The sequence below is a fragment of the Heloderma suspectum genome, chromosome 4 (assembly GCF_057233095.1).
Source record: "Heloderma suspectum isolate Gila_16-S chromosome 4, 16-S_ref, whole genome shotgun sequence".
Lineage (NCBI taxonomy): Eukaryota > Metazoa > Chordata > Lepidosauria > Squamata > Helodermatidae > Heloderma > Heloderma suspectum.
The window spans coordinates 13,961,926-13,980,849 of NC_139461.1; the positions used below are offsets into that span (position 1 = coordinate 13,961,926).

Consider the following 18,924-nt stretch of genomic DNA (forward strand, 5'->3'; position numbering starts at 1 on the left):
CTTACTAAAAAGTGTTATTGAAAAATGTGTTGGCCACCTCTTGTACTCACGATTTGTAAAAACAACAACAACTATAGGCTACTTACTTTAGGGATTGATGACTCCCTATTCCTCTTCTATTGTAGTTGGTGGAATGGAATTTCTTTTTTAAATATTTAATTTACTTATTTTAAAAATAATTTTATTTGTATAATGAGAGTCTATGGGAGTGTCATTAATGCGAAGCCTCGGAAGGTTGCGGGTTGTGGGAGGGGAATAACTGCCACCTGGAGGAAAAGCAAAGTAGCAGCAGCAGCAGCAGCTAAGCAGTGAGTGTCCGGGAACTCTGTGTGTGCGCAGGGGCAAGCTATCGCATTAGGGTGAGCAGGCACCACCACTTCCCATATCTGTGCCCCCACCCCTTCTGTTTACTGGTCTGTGCCCCACCAATTCCCTTCTTCCTCTGCCCCCCTTTCCCCTCAATCATTGCCCCCACCCTTTCTGTATCAGCACCTCCCCGCCCTTTCCATTTGCTTGACTGAAGCCCCCTCCAGCTTCCTCTGCACCCTTCCCCTTAATCATTTCTGCCCTCCACCATTTTCCCATCTAAGACCATGCACCGCTACTCCTTCCCCTTCCCTCCTGTGCCCATATTCCCCTTCCCTTTGCTTGTTCCTGCATTGAGCAGGGGGTTGGACTCGATGGCCTTGTAGGCCCCTTCCAACCCTACTATTCTATGATTCTATGATTCTATGTCTCCACCCCCACACCTTCCCCCATCTGTGCTCCCTGCTTCTACACCAGTCCCCCCTTCCCAAACCTCACCTCTAGTAAGTGTCAGGGATGAGTCCAAGCCCCTTGAGATGTCTGACAGCTCTGATTCTGAATCAGAGTTTGGACAGCTAGATCAGTCAGAGCCTGGGGAGGAACCTTCCCCAGAGCCCCAAGGCACCATGAGAGATTCCTCCCAAGGCCTTGACAAACAGATGGCCCAGGCTGAGTTGCGGCCTCCTCCCTCCACTGTGAGAACTCAAATTTCTGAAGAGGAGGAAGAGGGGGATGACTTGAGAGAGAGTAGGGAATGTCACAAGGCAAAGTGGGAAAAGTTAGGGATGGGGCTCAGACACTTTGCCAGGATAGCCACTCTTAGAAACCAATGTAAGAGGGAGCTGCCGTAAGGGAAGGATATCACTGTGAGGCAAGTTTGGCTGTGAGGTTCTGATGTTTGGTTCATCTTCTCTAATTAGAGATTGATGATTAGTCATTTAGAGCCTTGGGCAGTCTGAGAGCTTCCTTGAATCTGCATTGTAAAAAGGCTAGCCTTTAGCAAATTAAAGTCATAATAGCATGAAGCTATGATTTTCTGTGGTGTGGATTGTGAACAGGGAGGACAATCTATTCTGGTCAGGAAGTGACTTTTTGCCCCCTCCCCAGCTTTCCTGAAATGTTTTGGGCTACAGACCTAACCATATTTACTAGAATGTCAATTCTGTTACTGATCAATGGGATTTACATGTGAGTATACACATGCATAGGATTGCGCTATAAGTATTATTTCTAAACTCTGCTTATCCCAGTCTAGGGCCACCTTCACACACTAGTTTTGTAGCATGATTGTTCTTCATTAATCACTGGTTTTTGTGGGAGCTTTAGATGGCACCACTGCTGTCCTGCTGCTATCTCACAACCCCCCCCCCCTTTCCCTTGTTATCTGAGAATGGGGAAAACACAGCATTTTCTGTGCTTGTGATTGAAATCACCATCCCCCCTCCCTGTGTATTTCCCCTCTAGCACTTTGTCCCACTTTGTATGGGCGTGTGCTAGGGGGTGTGGCAGGACAGTGCTGAACAACATTGTCATGACAACAAATCGGTGGGAGGGTGTCGGCAGGTCATTGACCACACCAGTGACCTTTTCTGCTTCTCTCCCATTCCACTACGTGCTTGAACTGCAAAGTGGTTAACCATCCCAAATGCTTCTCCAAGACCCCCCTGAACACAGAAATGCTTACTTCTGAGTACACTCACTGTCTGTAAGGCTTTCCTTTCCTGGGAGTAAGCGCTATTGATATCTGTGTGGCTTGCTTCTGAGTAGGCATGCATAAGAGTGAATTGTAAGTAGGAATGTACGAAACCACTACCTTCCGCCCTGGGGGGGGGGTCCACGGGGGAAGAGGCGATCTGTTCCTCCCCCCGGAATCCTGGTAGGCTCCATATAGCCAGCGATACGCTGCCATTGTGGTGCTGTATCGCTGAGGAGGAAGGAATCTGGCCGCAAATGGCATCCTCTATGCCATCTTGCAGCCATAAATGCCTATTGCAGGAAAAACCACGGATGCAAATAGCATGGTGGATGCCATTTGTGGACGTAAAGGCCTTAGTTTAAGCTAAACGCAGCCATTTGTGGCTGCATTTAGCTTAATCTAAGGGCTTTATGGCCACAAATGGCGTGGACGCCATTTGCATCCAGATTCCTTCCTCCTCAGCGATACGGCATGGCAATGGTGGCTGTATCACTGGCTATATGGAGCCGGCCATGGAGAGGAGCTGGCTTCAAAACAGATCTGGGGAGGGGGAGGTGAGTGCCCCATTCCACTGTGGCCTCATTGGGGTCCGTGGCAGATTTCTCTGACATCCCTAATTGTAAGTCATAGAATCATGGAATAGTAGGGTTGGAAGGCGCCTATAAGATCATCGAATCCAACCCCCTGCTCAATGCAGGAATCCAAGTCAATGCATCCCTGACAGAGGGCTGTCCAGCTTCATCTTGAATGCCTCCAGTGTGGGAGATCCCACCACCTCCCTAGGTCATTGGTTCCATTGTCGTATTGCCCTATCAGTCAGGAAGTTTTTCCTAATGTTCAGCTGGAATCTGGCTTCCTGTAACTGGAGCCCATTATTCCGCGCTCTGCACTCTGGGATGATGGAGAAGAGATCCAGGCCTTCCTGACTGTGACAACCTTCCACGTACTTGAAGAGTGCTATCCTATCTCCCCTCAGTCTTCTCTTCTCCAGGCTAAACATGCCCAGTTCTTTCAGTCTCTCATCATACGGCTTTGTTTCCAGTCCTCGATCATCTTTGTTGCCCTCCTCTGAACCCTCTCCAGTTTGTCTGCATCCTTCTTAAAGTATGGTGCCCAGAGCTGGACACAGATGAGGCCTAACCAGTGCTGAGTAGAGGGGAACTAGTACTTCAAGTGATTTGGAAGCTATACTTCTATTAATGCAGCCCAAAAGAGCATTTGCCTTTTTTGCAGCCATATCACATTGTTGGCTCATATTCAGCTTGTGATCTAGCAATTCCAAGATGGTTCTCACTTGTAGTCTACTTAGAGTAGCATTCTTAAGGTCTCCCATCTCCTTCAGTGCATTCACTTTGAACTTCCCCCTCCCATTTACTTCACCGACCACTTCTTCTCCCTTTTGCTCACCAGTTTGATGGGCTTTTTTTTCCTCCCAGGGTGGATGGGGGAGTCCCCTTCTCAGCCATGCAGGAGAAAGGCTTGACAGTTAGTTTTAATGGGTATTAAAAGTGCTTCTTCTCCTCCCCTGAATAAATTCATCATGCAGTGCTTGGAATGGTAATTTATAATGGTTTCTTTTTTTGTCAGTTCTTTTATATAAGGCAGTAATGCTGAGGTGGTTTTCCATAGTACTCCTTCCTACCTATCCAGCCACTCTCTCTTCTCCTAACCCAGCTTGCAGGGTCATTGGGAAGTCAGAATAAGGGGGAAGAGCAACAACAGTGTGTGGGGGGAGCAAGCCGGGTCTAATGAAGGTGTCCCTATGAAGCGTTCACCTGGGGGCAGGGGCTGCTAGGTGCATTGACTGTATACAAGTCCATTTGTGGATTTCTTAATTCTGTAGTTGGGAACCCGGAAATCAGTTTACACTTAAAACTCAGTAGTGTAAGCAATATACTGCATTTAATTCCATCATACACTGACATATTTAGCAGAGAAGGACTAGCAGTGCCGGCTAGGGATGTTAGAGAATTCCACCACAGACTCCAGTGCCGCTGGATTCTTTAGAATACCCCCCCCCCCCAGAGTCCATGGCTGAACGGAGCACTCCCCCCTGCCACCCCGTGAAACTTTCCTGGGACAGACCCTACCTGGTGTCAGTTTCAGTTTGTTACTGAAACGCAGCTTCATGGTGGTCGTGTTTAGATGATAAAAAACAACTTTAGAAACTTTAGATGATAAAAAACAACTTTAGAAACTTTAGATGATAAAAACAACTTTAGAAACTTTAGATGATAAAAAACAACTTTAGAAACTTTAGATGATAAAAAACAACTTTAGAAACTTTAGATGATAAAAAACAACTTTAGAAACATAAGCAACCCCTTCCAACCAGGAGGGGCAGTGACAAAGAAAAGTATTTGGGATGCTGTTTACTTCCCAAAGACTCTACACAGGTTTCTGCCCATGCAGGGCACTGAATTTTTACATCTTTATTTTTTAATGAATGATTTATAGCCAGACTAACATACTAAAGCAATCCCCAGGCATGTTCCCTCAGGAAGAGGAGTGTGGAGTCTTGAAGAGTAATATGAAAAATGGTAGATTCTTCGTTCTGCATGTCATTGAAGTGGACTCTTTCAACTTAATATAATAAAATCTAGGGATGTACGAAAGTCACTTACCTGGTCCCGCAGCTTGCTTCGCGGTGGGGGGGAGGCGCTTTGGTTCTCCACCCGAAGTTCAGGCCGGGGGGGGGAGGCGCCCCGCCTCGCCCGGCCGAAATTCAGGCCAGGGAGAAGCGCCCCGTCTCCCCGGCCGTGAAATCCAAAAGTGAATGTTAAACACACACACACACACACACACAATAGGCTACATAACGATTTACATAGCCTATCACGGCTAGATTTCCAAAGTCAGCCATGATAGGCTACGTAAATCGTTACGTAGCCTATCACATGTGTAGTTTTTTTTTTAACATTCACTTTGTAATGGTGGCGGCGGCGGCAGCAGCCAGTTGGAAGACCGGCCGCCACCCCCGCCGAACCGCCGCCGAACTGCCATCGAGACCCGCTGCCAAGACGGACATTCGAGGGAGGTAAGTCCCATCCTGGGTGGGGGGTGAAGGGGGGGTAGCAGAGAATTTCACCGCCAATTTCGGGGGGCTGAATGCGTTGGCATTCGGCCTCCCTGAGATTCGTGGAGAAATTCTCCGCCATCCCTAATAAAATCAGAAATTTTAGTGTTAGATTCACGGATGTATTGGTGGTAAGTAAGTTAGAAAACAAATCTATTTGTTCATTAAAAGTGGAGTTTAGTGCTTGTTCTGTTTAAGAGTTTAAAGGTGTTTCTACATTGAGCAACCCCCACCCCCAATCCACATCCTTTCCGAAGCTTCCTGCTTTCAGTTTCTTTATGGGATTAGGAAGGGCTCCATTACATGGCAGACATGTGGTTTGAACTGAGGGAGTGCCTCCCTCCCTCCCCTGGCATGTGTGCAAAGGGGCAGGGGTGGGTGTGGGTTCTTGTTTCCATAGCTTACCTTCTGCTGTACTCTTTTTTGGCAGCCCCCAGGAAACCTCCGGCTTACTTCTGAGGAGACATAAAATGTAAGATTGTGCTGTAAGTCTGCAACCCTTGGCACACTTACATGGGAGTAAACCCCGTTGAACTCAATGGAGTGCTCTGAATCAACAGAGGATGTTACTTCTGAGCTTGGTGGGGTGGGGGATCATATGTGTCTCCCATCATTGAAGGGAGGCACTTTACCCTCTTCTCCCTCCAACTGAGAAATGTGCTCAAGCATTTACATGGCAGACACCTGGGAATCAAGGAAAGTCCTTCCACAACAAGACTTGAACAGAGGCAGGAGTTGCAATCAACAGGTGATTCTTGCCCTCGCACCTGTCAAATCACACCCCACTCCCATCCCCAATGCCTTCGTCATCCTGACTCCGTGCGCCCCAGCAACTGAAAACAAATGCTCACAGCAGGCAGATAGAGCAGTTTCTTCCACTATTGGAGAATTTCATGGGGAGGTCATGGCGCTCATGTTCCATGAGCTGGAAAAAATACCACATGGTTTGCATTTGGGAAAACATGGGATAGGCTGGGGGACACCCTGGAGGGTAACAGCATCATCTAAGAACCCGCAACCTTCTGTGACAGAGCCATCTCAAAAGCAGGATAAAAGCTCCATGTGACGAACCCCCAAGATGTAAGCAGCTCATCATGCACTAAAGGAAACCCATCCTCTCTCATGAAGAGTGGGAGAACAGAAATGTCTGAAGTACATCTGGATTGCCTAACCATGAGAGCAAAATGGAATCTACCTGTTCAGAGGCAGTAGATCCGAAAATACCAAATGACATGGGATAGCAGTGTTAAACTTTTGGTGGGTTAAGCACTAGGTTCTGGAGAGGAGAGAAAATATTCTTGTGCAGAGAATTATTGCTATCTGGGGGTCCGTTGCATGCGTACTGCTGGAAGCAAGAACCAGAGTCATCATTGTGAGAGGTACAGCAACTTGGGAATTCATTCACCCCCAACAATGCTTGTCACCTAATTTTGACAGAAGCAGCTTTAAAGATGCTGCTGTGAGAAGATGCCCGCCCAACACACACACACAAAGTTGTGCAAGGGTTCAAGATCCTCCAATCTGTTCTCCAAGTAACAAAGGCAGGCACACAGAGGTGGAGAAGTGGGTAGATGGTGTAGCCATATTGTCTGCGAGTCTAGGCGACTTAGTCCCAGGTGTAGTGTTGGAGGATTCTATGAGTAGGGATGACAGGAGAGTCCAAAGAGGGGGTGGAGTCCAACAGTTGCCCCTCCCCAGCCTCCCAGACCCCGCTCGCCAAGCCCTGGGGCACTGATGGACCTGGCCACCAAGAGACCCGGAGCTTGGAAAGAGGCTAGGAGTGCCACGGCACCCCAGCGAGAGACCTGGGGGCCTGCCGCACCAGGACCCGTCCTGCTTTCGCCGGCTGTCAAGGAAGCCCTTGACAGTCAGCGCAGGGAGGAAGGGCCTCGGTGGCACCCCAGCAAGAGGAGGCCAGGGTGAGAGCACTGAGGGCTGGCTGCGCTGGTATCCATTCTGCCTGCACCAGCTGTTAAGCTCTGACAACTGGCACAGGGAGGAAGGGCCTCCTTGGGAGGAGGCCAGGCCGAGAGTGCTGGGGGCACTGGCCATGCTGAGGACTCTGGCAGTCAAGCCCTTATGCACAAAAAGCACAAGGTCTTGGCTGCCAGAGTCCTTGGTACAGGGAGGAGGGCCAGCTCGTGGGGTTTGGGGGGTGAGTGAGGTGAGCAGGGAACCTCACTGAGCAGGTCCGGGCCACAGATGTAGAGAGGGGGAGCTCATCAAGCTCCCCCCCAGATGAAGATGGATCTGTCCATCCCTATCTGTGAATTCAGCAGGTCATGTGATGGTTACAAGAAGGTTCTTCTGCCTCTGTTATGCTTAGAAGAAGAGTGGGGAAATGTCGTAACTTCTGCTTTAGGGAATATGAAATCCAGCTATTTTCAGGAGTGCTTTCCACCCTGTCAGAGCATAGGGGCTCCTTTTGCTGATGGATCACAGGGAGAAATTAGGAAGCCTTTGGGCTCCTCCACGTGGAGATTTTATCCTGCTATTGAAATTGCTCACTCACAGAAGTTTGCGGGTCCTTTTTATGACATCATTAACCTCCAGGGCACATCCAGAGGTATTTCCTGCTTATATCATCTCAAAAAGATCTGGAACTAATGAACTATCTTTTTAACCTGGAATGGTACGTGATTAAAACAGCCACTAGATGGCGCTTTTTCATTGAGTTCTATGGAACCTTGAAAATTAAAAGTTTCCAGGAAGTTCCTGGAAGCTGCAAAAATGACGACTCCCTGTGGTAAGAGTTGTCACGTGCATCCAGGCCTCAGGAGCTGGCGGCGGCGAGGACAGTGGCGGAGAAGGCAGCGGTGAGGATAGCGAGGATGGTGGCAGCGGCGAGGGCGGAGGCGGCATTGAGGATGGCAGTGGTGAGGGCAGCGGCGAGCTGTTTTAGACAGCTTCCTATGTGGTGTCCAGCCCTATTCCTGTCCCCCCCCCCAAAGCTGCACTTAGATGTGCAAAAATGCAGGGCAGCTGCAGCACAGAGGGAATCCCCTCTCTTGTGCTGCTTCCACCCTGCATTGGATAGGAGGCCACCTCCAACTTCAGAGGAGGTCAGAGGCACCTGTCTCTCTAAAGGATTGCACCCTAAGTAACTTTCAGAGCTGAGAAGTCTGTTTAAGGCACAATTGTATGGTTCCAGGGGCCACAGGAATAATCCGATATTCCATTCTAAGATCTGAGAAACATATTTGCCTAATATATACATTTGTATCCCTGTTCACGCAATAGACTATGCAAATATTTGCATAGCCTATCATGGCTAGGGATGTACACAAGTCACTTACCTTTTAAAGGGTGACATTCGCAGTGCGGGGAGGCGCTTCGTCCCTCCCCCCGAAATTCTCCCTGGCCGGCTCCGCTCCACAGTGGCTCTGCAGAGCCGCTGGCCGGGGCCACCCACAGCTGGGAATCCAGCCACTGGGCTGCACAGGGATGCAAATGGCGGCCGCCGTAGCTTCCGCCATTTGCACCCCTGTCTTTTGCCGTGATAGGCTACGTAAATATTTACATAGCCTCTTATGGCAAAAAAAAAAAAAGGAACACTAATGGCAGTGGCTACGGTGGCCGCCATTTGTGTTCCCCCCTTTTTTTTCCATGATAGGCTACGTAAATAGTTACGTAGCCTATCACAGCCTCTTCAGGGAAGCAAATGGCGTCCTTGCATTAGCTGTGATAGGCTATGTAAGTATTTACGTAGCCTATCACGGTAATAATGAAGAAGCAAATTGGGGCCGCAAATGTGGCAGCCATTCGCAAAGCAGCACAAACGGCAGCAGGCAAGTGCTCCGTTTTGCACACCTTTCACGAGGTGGGGGGTGGGGGGCTTCATTCCGCCACAGATTTCGGGGGGCCGAATGCACTGGCATTCGGCCTCACCGAGATCTGTGGCGGAAGTCTCCGACATCCCTAATCACGGCCAAAAACAGGCACACAAATGGCGTAGCAGATGCCATTTGAGGCTGCAAAGCTGGTCGATTAGCTTTATGACCAGCTTTATGGCTGCAAATGGGGCCCACTACACCACTTGCGTCTGGGGGACTGACTTTCACAGAGATACGGCACAGCAATGGCTGCCAGCCGTATCAACTTTCTCCAGGCCTGCGGAGCTGGTGGCTGGCTCTGCAGGTTTGACGTGGACAGGGATCCGACCCGGACGGATCCTGCAGAGAGGCAGAAGTGAGTGATCCATTCCACCACGTACTCCAGGGTGCCGGATTCTTTCGAATCTGGCCTCATTGGAGCCATGGCAGAATTCTCCACCATCCCTACAGTGAGAAGTCTGTTTAAGGCACAATCGTATGGTTCCAGGGGCCACAGGAATAATCCGATATCCCATTCTAAGATCTGATAAATGTATTTGCCTAATGCATACATTTTTGCAAGTACTTTTCAAATATAAATCATGTTTATATTACTTTCATCAATTTATGCATTTTTGTGTCCACTACCCTCCTAAGAATGTCAGAGAATTTTGCCATGGATCTCGGTGAGGCCAAATGCCAGCACATTCGGCCCCCCGAAATCCGTGGTGGAACAAAGCCCCCTGCCCCCCCACCCCACGAAAGGCACGCGAAACGGAGCATCTACCTGCTGCCGTTCGCACTGCTTTGCGAATGGCGGCCGCGTCTGCGGCTGCCATTCGCTTCTTCATTATAGCCATGATAGAGTATGTAAATACTTACGTAGCCTATCACAGCTAATGCAGGGATGCCATTTGCATCCCTGCGGAGGCCGTGATAGGCTACGTAAGTATTTACGTGGCCTATCACTGAAAAAAAAGGGAATGCAAATGGTGGCAGCTATGGCTGCCGCCATTTGCGTTCCCTTTCTTTCGCTGTGATAGGGGCCGTTTGCGCCCCTGTCTTTGGCCGTAATAGGCTACATAAATATTTATATAGCCTATCATGGCAACCCCCCCCCCAAAAAACAGCGAATGCAAATGGTGGCGGCTCTGCCGAAAAAAGGGAACACAAATGGCGGCCACTGTAGCTGCTGCCATTTGCGCTCACTGTTTTTTTGGGTTTTTTGCCATGACAGGCTATGTAAATATTTATGTAGCCTATCATGGCAAAATGCAGGGATGCAAATGGCAGCGGCTATGGCGGCCACCATTTGCGTCCCTGTGCAGGCTGCCCAGCGGCTGGATGTCTGGCTGTGGGCGGCCCCGTCCGGCAGCTCCACTGAGTTGCCGTGGAGAGGAGCCGGCCGGGGAGAATTTCAGGGGGAGGGACGGAGCACCTCCCCCCCACCGCGAATGTCACCTTTCGTAAAAGTAAGTGACTTGCGTACATCCCTACAATACACATATTACCGTGCACTTTGTTTGACTGGAGAACTTCACTGCAATATTCAGGAAAGTGCATAGTTCTACGGATAACTGAGTTTTGGTTCATATATTGGTGCAGCAGTGTGAAATTAGGTAAGGTCTCCCTATCCCTAGACTCACTCCATAAATGTCTGAGAGGCTGAGCTTAGCTAGCATTTTGCCAGGGGAAATTCTGCAGATCCCAACCCCCTGCCTTTTGGTCAAATCATGTCTTGGCATGCAAACAGAGACGAAGTTACAATTTCTAAGGGTGAAGGACCTGGTAAGCTACATTCTTATGCTATTTTGAAATACTACCCTCCTTTTCCCTGTTTCTCTTTATTTTGATTTTTTAAAAAGTTATCCATTTCCATTTCCTTGATATATGCTACAGGCTAGTGCTTTAAAGTTTTAATGTTTGTATCTTTATTGTTGCAGGGTTTTATCATTTTAAATTGCTATACATCACCTTGATAGCTTTTTAGCAGTTAAGGCAGTACATACAAGTTAATAATGAATAAAATAAATACATCAGGCATTCAGAAGCTGCCTTCCTCATGCACCTTAACCTACCATCCATGCGCCAAACCCTTAAGGTGGCTTCCTGAACACTTCCCTAAGCACCCATTAGAGTCATATTGTTCTGAGGTCAGCCTCAAAGCAAGAGCAGGGAGATATTGCAGCAGCTGCTACTCACAATTTAGGATTCTGTGAGCCCTCTCCTGAATGGTAAATGGCCTCATGGTATTTCTTTGCCTGCTGAATATACACAACAGAATCCCAGTTATATTCATACAAGCTCAAACTGTGATGCCAATGGTCTCAAATATACCTGGTGGTGATGGTGACAATCCCCAGTGTGGTCCAGCAGTCTCTTTTTGGACAAGAGTGACTCCAGAGAATTAGATTTCCTTCAGGAATCTAGCCTGCCGGTTTGACTAGTTTTGAGTTGCCTCTTCTCGGGAAGCAGAATTTGTTATGTCGTTAACGGCTGACGTTCACAGGAATGAAGAGGAACTTCCTCAATATTTTCCTACAGAGAGAACTCCTTCAGTCTCTGCTGTTTGCACATCCAAATTGAACAACCAAAGTCACATTCTGATGTGATGTCATTCCAAGTGGCATTTGGGAGGGAAAACGTTTGCCATTAGTGTGTCTGTGTGTGGGGACCATCACGACCTCCCCAGAAAGTATGTTGGGAAGACGACATTGCATTCCATTTTGAGACATGGGACAGGAATGGTTAAATTAGAATAGAGTAACTTGCACCCTGAAATTTGCTTCTCACTCAGAACCATAGCCAACACCCCCACCCACCCCCGACCGACGTTCATACCATTTTGGTCAAATCCTGGCTTTCTCTCCCCCCCCTCTACACACAATGTACATTGCAGCTGTAGACAGTTAGATTTCCTTTATGAATCTAGTTTGCTCCTTTGACCAATCTTGATTTGCCTGTCAGGCAGCAGAATTTATTCTGTCATAACCACTGACATTCGCAGGAAGAATAAAAAGAGGAACTTGCTTAATATTTTCCTAAAGAGAACTCCTGTGGTGTCTTTGCTATTTGCATCCACATACAAATGGACCAACAAGAAATGAAATAAATAAATAAAATAAACATAAAGCTACACTGTGATCTGTTGTCATTTCAAGTGGCATTTTAGAGGAGAAATGTTGGTCATTAGTGTGTGTGTGCATGGGGAGGGGGGTGACACCATTATACCTCTCTGAGAAAGTAAGTTGGGATGATGCTGCATTCCAGTTTTGAGACATGGGGCAGGAATGGCTTCAGTTAGCATGGAGTGAGTTTCACCCTGAAATATGCTCCTCAGTCAGAAACATAGTGAAAATCCACCTCTGACTTTCATGGCTATTTTTCTGTCAAATCCTGGAGGAAGTCTTTCTCCCTCCATAATCACACACACACACCTATACATTACAGCTGCTATTCAGCCATTTTTTTTGCCATGGGAGGATACCGTGGGGGCTTGTATGGGGAAGAGCAGATCATCTCACCCAGCATAATGTGTTCCATATCCTTCTGCTTTCAGTCTCCAGAAAGCACAGGAACTTTGAAGTTTAGTGATGATGATGATGATGATGATGATAATAATAATAATAATAATAATAATAAATGTTTTAGTTTTACTCCGCCCTTAGAAACAGGTACTTTTCTCTATCACAGGCTGAGTGGGTTTTTCAAGTGTCCTCAGACAATTCCAAAAGGTTTCAATGGCCAGGTGATAATGCTGACATCATGATGATTATGATGATAAGTTCCCATCATCATCTTCAGTATTATTAATGATAATAACAACAACAACTGCAACTACTGCCACAGCAGTAGTATCATAAGAACATAAGAAGAGCCCTGCTGGATCAGACCAAAGGTCCATCTAGTCCAGCATTCTGTTCACACCAGTGGCCAACCAGCTGCCCTCATTCTGCCCTCCCATGGTTTCCATCCAGCACTGCTCCACCACCAAGTAGAGTCAGTGACTGAGGCCTACAGCTACCTCTGAGTCCTGAAATGCATAGCCAGGAACTCATGCTGAAAGGTAGCTCCACACCTGTGGATTATATACTTTTTCAATTCCATACCCCACCCTTTATTTTATTGCTTAGAAGCACAAAGTTAAATCCTTTCCCATTTCTATCTCCTATTAATTCAATCCTAGCCCAGTAAGTAGCTTGCTGGGTTTTCTTACTACACTCTTTCAAGGGACAGTGGTTCTGGTGAGCTGGAGGAACTGCATGATGTTTTGGATCCAGCCTTTTCTTCCTCATCCATTCCACCACTGCATGAACCCAGATCCCAGGGTTCCCACCACCATGTAGGGTTGCTGGTAGAGAAATTGGGGTTACAATATAAATCCATCATAGTGTAACCATTGGTCTATTTTTCTTTAAGAATTCTGAGGGAATATTCCTGCACATGCTCAGTAAAGGCATGAGATAGGGAGTGGCCACCATTTTAGGCAGTTACCAAAATGCAGTGTGGAAGAAGCTTGCTTTCTGCTCTCTGTAAGACCCTGAACCCTTGAGACAGGGCTGTTTAACAAGTTGTTCCTGTGTTGCTGGATCCTGATCCATTTTGAGACGATTGCTGCCAAGCTGGAGTGAACTGAGTAGAGACTGTTTTCTTTCTTCAGTCAGCAGAAAAATCAAGCTTCAGGGAGAAGTTTTATTTATATTTTTGTTGTGGGTTCAAGCTTAAAGACAGAACTTGGGGGTCTGTGCTCTGTTTTATTGTTTTTGGTGATAAGTTTATTGCTATGCATGTAAAATTATTACATGTGCATTGTTGTTTTTAATTAAGAAATTAAAATGATATATGTTAATTGTCTCTGTACAAGGCCTTTTCTGTAAGTCCCTTTGAGACCCTGAAGAAAAGTGTTACAACAGCTTTGAGGAAATGACCTGTACATAGGGATGACAGAGAATTTCGCCACGAATCTTGGGAAGGGTGAATGCCAGCACATTCAGCCCCCCGAAATCAGTGGCAAAACGGTCTGCTCCCCGCCCCCTCCTGGGATGGGACTCACCTTGGGCGAATCTCCCTGGCAGCGGCGGCTGCAGCGGCGGTTCAGTGGCGGTTCGGCGGCGGCAGCTGCGGCGGCCGGTCTTCCAACCGGCTGCCGCCGCTGCCATTTCCAAGTTTGTTTCCAAAAAAACAAAAACTCATGATAGGCTACGTAAAGATTTATGTAGCCTATCACAGCTAGATTTTTAAAAATCTATGGACTGCTATGGAGCAATCCATATTGCTCCATAGCTATGGAGCAATCCAAGAGCAATCTATGGACCGCTATGGAGCAAAAATCTATGGACTATCTATGGAGCAATGGACTGCTCCCCACCACCACCCTGCGAAGCCCGGTCAGGGCGGGCCCTACCTGGTGCCGACTGGTCCGGGTCCGTCTCTTCGTTCCACAGCCAGCCGCTGCCGGGCTGCGGCTGCAAATGGCATCCGGTGTAGCGGATGCCATTTGTGTCCCTGCCCTTTGCCATGATTGGCTATGAGCCTTCCTGGCTTACCACCCATGCTGCGGTGCAAACTGGGACTCCTGGTGAGTAGGGGACCCAGGCTTGCAGGAGTGCCTCTATGCCTCCTCTTATACACCCCGGTGTTTGCTGGGAATATCCAAAGAATGATAAAATCACAACAGGGATATTCTGAGGAAGTGGAGGCTTCCTGGAGATGCACAGGAGAAAGTGAGAATCTTTCTGGTTCAGCACTAGAAGGAGTCAAAGGCCAACCCAGGAGAAGGGCTGGTGCTAGATACGCAGGAGGTCCCATCTGCTCTGCCTATGTGTTTACTTTAGTAGACTTTAACTGAGAAGAAGACTCTTTCCTGTAAGACTCTGTGTATTAGTGCTCTCACAACATTCAGATTTCCTGGCACTGTCAAGAAAAGCAAGGAAACAAACTGGTTACTGTACTAGTTTATCAGGTGAAAGCAATTGATTTAAGCACAGTAAACTCAAACTGGCCGATAGTCGTAGTAAACTCAAGCTGCCTGAAAGTAGTCTTAGGTCTACCCTGTCTCCAGTGTTCATACATGTTTGGGTGTTGGGGAGGAATTGCAGAGTTATTCTCCCCCCACCCTTCTACGGGGCCACCAGACTGTAGACAGGTTAGGTAGATCGTTACTTCATCTTTGGGTCCCACAGCCCTGCGTGATAAAGCTTGGGCATCTTTTCTCATCTTAAATGTGCCCCAGTGCTGACCTATATTCTTAGCTATACTGTACATGTTACTTCTGCTGCACATCCCTGCCATTGTGACTAATCTATTGTCTACTTCCTGTGTTCTTGTCAACACCACTTGCTTACTACACCCAGTGAACTGAATGGAAAAGACTGAGAAAAAGAACTGGGAAGCTGGAATAAGGAGGATATGCTGGAACTCGACAATTAAGGAATCAGGAAGGAATGGGTCCAGGGTCAGATGTATGGAGATTTCATCATCAGTGCAGCTAGTGAGTCTTGCATAGGTCTTTGCAGGCCAACCAATAAAAGGAACTCCAAGGCATTTTTGACTCATGGTACCTTCAAAAGATGTGAATACAAAGTCCCACAACCCTACATTACTTTATCTGAGAAGGTCTCCCTCCTCTTCATGCAGAGACACACAAACCCACACAGACACTAGGTTTACTTTTAGCTTTACCTTATACAGTTCATAATAAACATGGATACTTTTACAGACAAGATATATGATGTAATAAAAATTATGAGATAGATAGATAGATAGATGAACACACCACCCCAGCTGCCCTAATTTATAAGATAAATAGATAAATCTAGAAGGACCTTGCAACTCAAAAGCACATAACCCCTATAAACCCACCATGTGCATTACTTAGAGCATGTTGAAACAAGATTTCAAGAAAATAAAAAAAAAAATACAAGTTCGGAATCGGCTGTGTAGCCACAAATGCAGGGTGGCTGAAGCATGGAGGGGATGATCCCCTCCACGCTTCTCCTGCCCTGCATTGGATAGGTGGTTGCCTCCGAGTTTGGAGGCAGCTGCCTATCCCGGTAGGATTGCTTCCCAAAATACTGAACTGAATTCCAAACTGGATGAGACAGATTTTCCCTTTTTTCAGTTCCTAAAACTGAGAAGGTGTGTGTATTTCAAAACTTGTAAGAACTTTCACCGCATTTGAAAATATATTATCACAACGGATAAAGCATGAGGCATGTATTGGAACAATATCAAAATCTTCTGAAATGGCCTGTCATGAAATTTTAGATATTGTTTAAAACATTTCATTTTGGAAAAGTGTGCATGCAGGTTTATTTACTCTTTCATTTCCTAATTTACATCAGTTGTGAATCTTGTTTACAAAATTACATTTTATTTTACAAAATAAAATTGCATGTTTTTTTGTGTTTTTTTTTAAGGGAATACCCATATTGGTCACTTTTCTCTCCTGCCCATAAAGGGGCTTCATAATGATGTTTCAGTGCTTGGATTCTGTTCTTCCATAAAGTCTTCCTCCTCAACATTGAAAACTCTCTGAAGTGCAACCTTCATGGACACCCTGGGCTGACCTTTCTTCTGTCTGCTTCCAACTAAGAAATAAATTAGTGGATTAATGCTACTGTTCAGAGAGGCGCAAGCAAAACCAGTCACCATTACACTTTGGTTGGGAACATAGTAAGAGTAAATTACATACAAGACATTCATTGGAAAAGAAAAAAGGAGAAAGCAGAAGAGTGCTGTGAGAAGCTTTCCCTGCTGCTGTTGTTTTGGTTTCCAGCAGCTATGGATGAATAAGGTCAGTGTTGAAACGATCATGAGTGCAGTGCAAAGCAGAGAGCAAAGCAAAATAAGGTGAAACAATAGACCGGTATTTGAGCTCACAGTCCTTTCGAGACTGAGGTGAATTACACACAGCAGGAAGGAGAGGATCCATATTAGAGCACACATAATGGTAGAAAGGTGTGGTGGACGGCAGTATCGATGCCAAAGTGGGAATAGGACAGACACACACCTCTCAACGGTGATGGCGGCCGGGAGAAATTGACCAGTAGAATACATGAAGAAATATAGTTCAAGGAATACTGGAAAAAACAGAGATATAACATAATCTCTATTATGGAGAGTTACTATGATTCCAAATATAGCATTAGCAATGAGAGAGATGAGGACACCGAAGTCAGCTATAGAGAGGTTCAGGATGTAGGTGGTGAAAGGATTCCTCTGAATGCAGAAGCAAAGAAGCCAAATGACACTTCCATTTCCCACAAGCCCCAGAAGGCAGATAATGACAGTGAAGCTGTTGATAAGATGTTGTGATAAATGATTGAGTGGGAGCTCATTTGTGATGTTAACTGGATGACCAATTGCAGTAGACCCATTTATGATTGCATAAACAGGAAACCAGTCTTCTGAATCGCCAGAAATACTAAAGTCATTGTCATCCATATGTGGTCCCAGGCCAGGAGATCTAATTTTCCTAATGTATTCATGCAAAGGCCTGTTAAAAGGAAGAAACAAAGGGGAATCAATCGCTGTTATGGAGCCAGATAAGTGATATAGCTATACTTTGAATTTCCCACATATAAAAATGGCTGTATTGCTTTGGATGCTACTTCTTGACTGATATACATTAAATATATACATTAAATTCACATCCCAATGTATTGAGGAAATAATGTTCAAAGTACATTTATATCACTTTTTAAATTTCAGGTTTTTTTCCTCCTGGGTGACCCTTCTTTGGGGAGGGAGCAGGGAGGGGTCTTCTACAGCCTTTCACCTTAGACTGTGACACAGTAGATCAGGGAGTGAGGGGGGTAATAAATCACTCTACAGCCAAACAAAAATTTCCGTTTTAAGTTTACAAAACAAAACCTTTCCCTGCTGTCTGCTTTCTCTGCTGGTAGGGATGTACGAAAGTCACTTACCTTTTCGAAGCGTGACATTCGTGGTGGGGGGGAGGTGCTCTGTCCCTCCACCTGAAATTCTCTCCGGCCGGCTCCGCTTCATGGAGATTCCATGGAGCTGCCGGCTGGGGCCGCCCGCAGCTGGACATCTGGCCGCTGGGCAGCCTGCAGGGACACAAAAGGCGGCTGCCGTAGCCACCATTTGCATCCCTGTATTTTGCCGTGATAGGCTACATAAATATTTACATAGCCTATCACGGCAAAAAAACAGTGGATGCAAATGGCGGCAGCTATGGCAGCTGCCATTTGCGTTCCCCCCCTTTTTTTTTTTTGCCGTAATAGCCTACGTAAATATTTACATAGCCTATCACAGCAAAAAAACAAACAAACAGTGGATGCAAATGGCGGCAGCTACGGCAGCTGCCATTTGCGTTCCCCCCTTTTTTTTTGCCGTAATAGCCTTCGTAAATATTTACGTAGGCTATCACGGCCAAAAAAAAGGGAACACAAATGGCGGCCGCCGTAGCCACCGCCATTTGCATTCCTTTTTTTTTGCCATGATAGGTTATGTAAATACTTATGTAGCCTATCACAGCCTCCACAGGGACGCAAATGGTGTCCCTGCATTAGCCGTGATAGGCTACGTAATTATTTACGTAGCCTATCATGGCTATAGTGAAGAAGCGAATGGTGGCCGCGGCCACCATTCACAAGTCAGTGTGAACGGCAGCAGGTAGGTGTCCCATTTTGGCCGCCTTTTGCGGGGTGGGGGGGCAGGGGGGCTTTGTTCTGCCACAGATTTCCGGCGGCCAAATGCACTGGCATTCAGCCTCACCGAGATCTGTGGCGGAATTCTCTGACATCCCTATCTGCTGGCAGCCACTGTGGCCAGCTGTTCCTCCCATTATACCTATTGTTGGACACCTTGATTTCCCATCTTCCCATGGGCATTCCATGAAGTGTGCTGGCTAGGGATGCTGTGGAAATGCCAAGCTGTGGCATAAGGCATTATTTAAAAGTTTAAAGTAGGACCATTCTTTGGCCAATTTGTAAATATTTAAAGCAAATTCCAAGGGAAGTATCCCATGGTGCTATTCCACACACTCAAATACTACTAGCAGAGCTCTG

The 18,924-nt window shown here is 46.8% G+C and overlaps 1 protein-coding gene across 1 annotated transcript; it reads right to left on the minus strand.

Annotated features, from left to right (window-relative positions):
• Positions 1-16,354: 16,354 nt before the first annotated feature.
• LOC146346552 (mas-related G-protein coupled receptor member H-like) lies at positions 16,355-17,335 on the minus strand. The gene has a single exon (XM_084847951.1). The coding sequence runs from the start codon at positions 17,333-17,335 to the stop codon at positions 16,355-16,357; it is 981 nt and encodes a 326-aa protein (XP_084704077.1).
• Between the last annotated feature and the right edge of the window lie 1,589 nt (positions 17,336-18,924).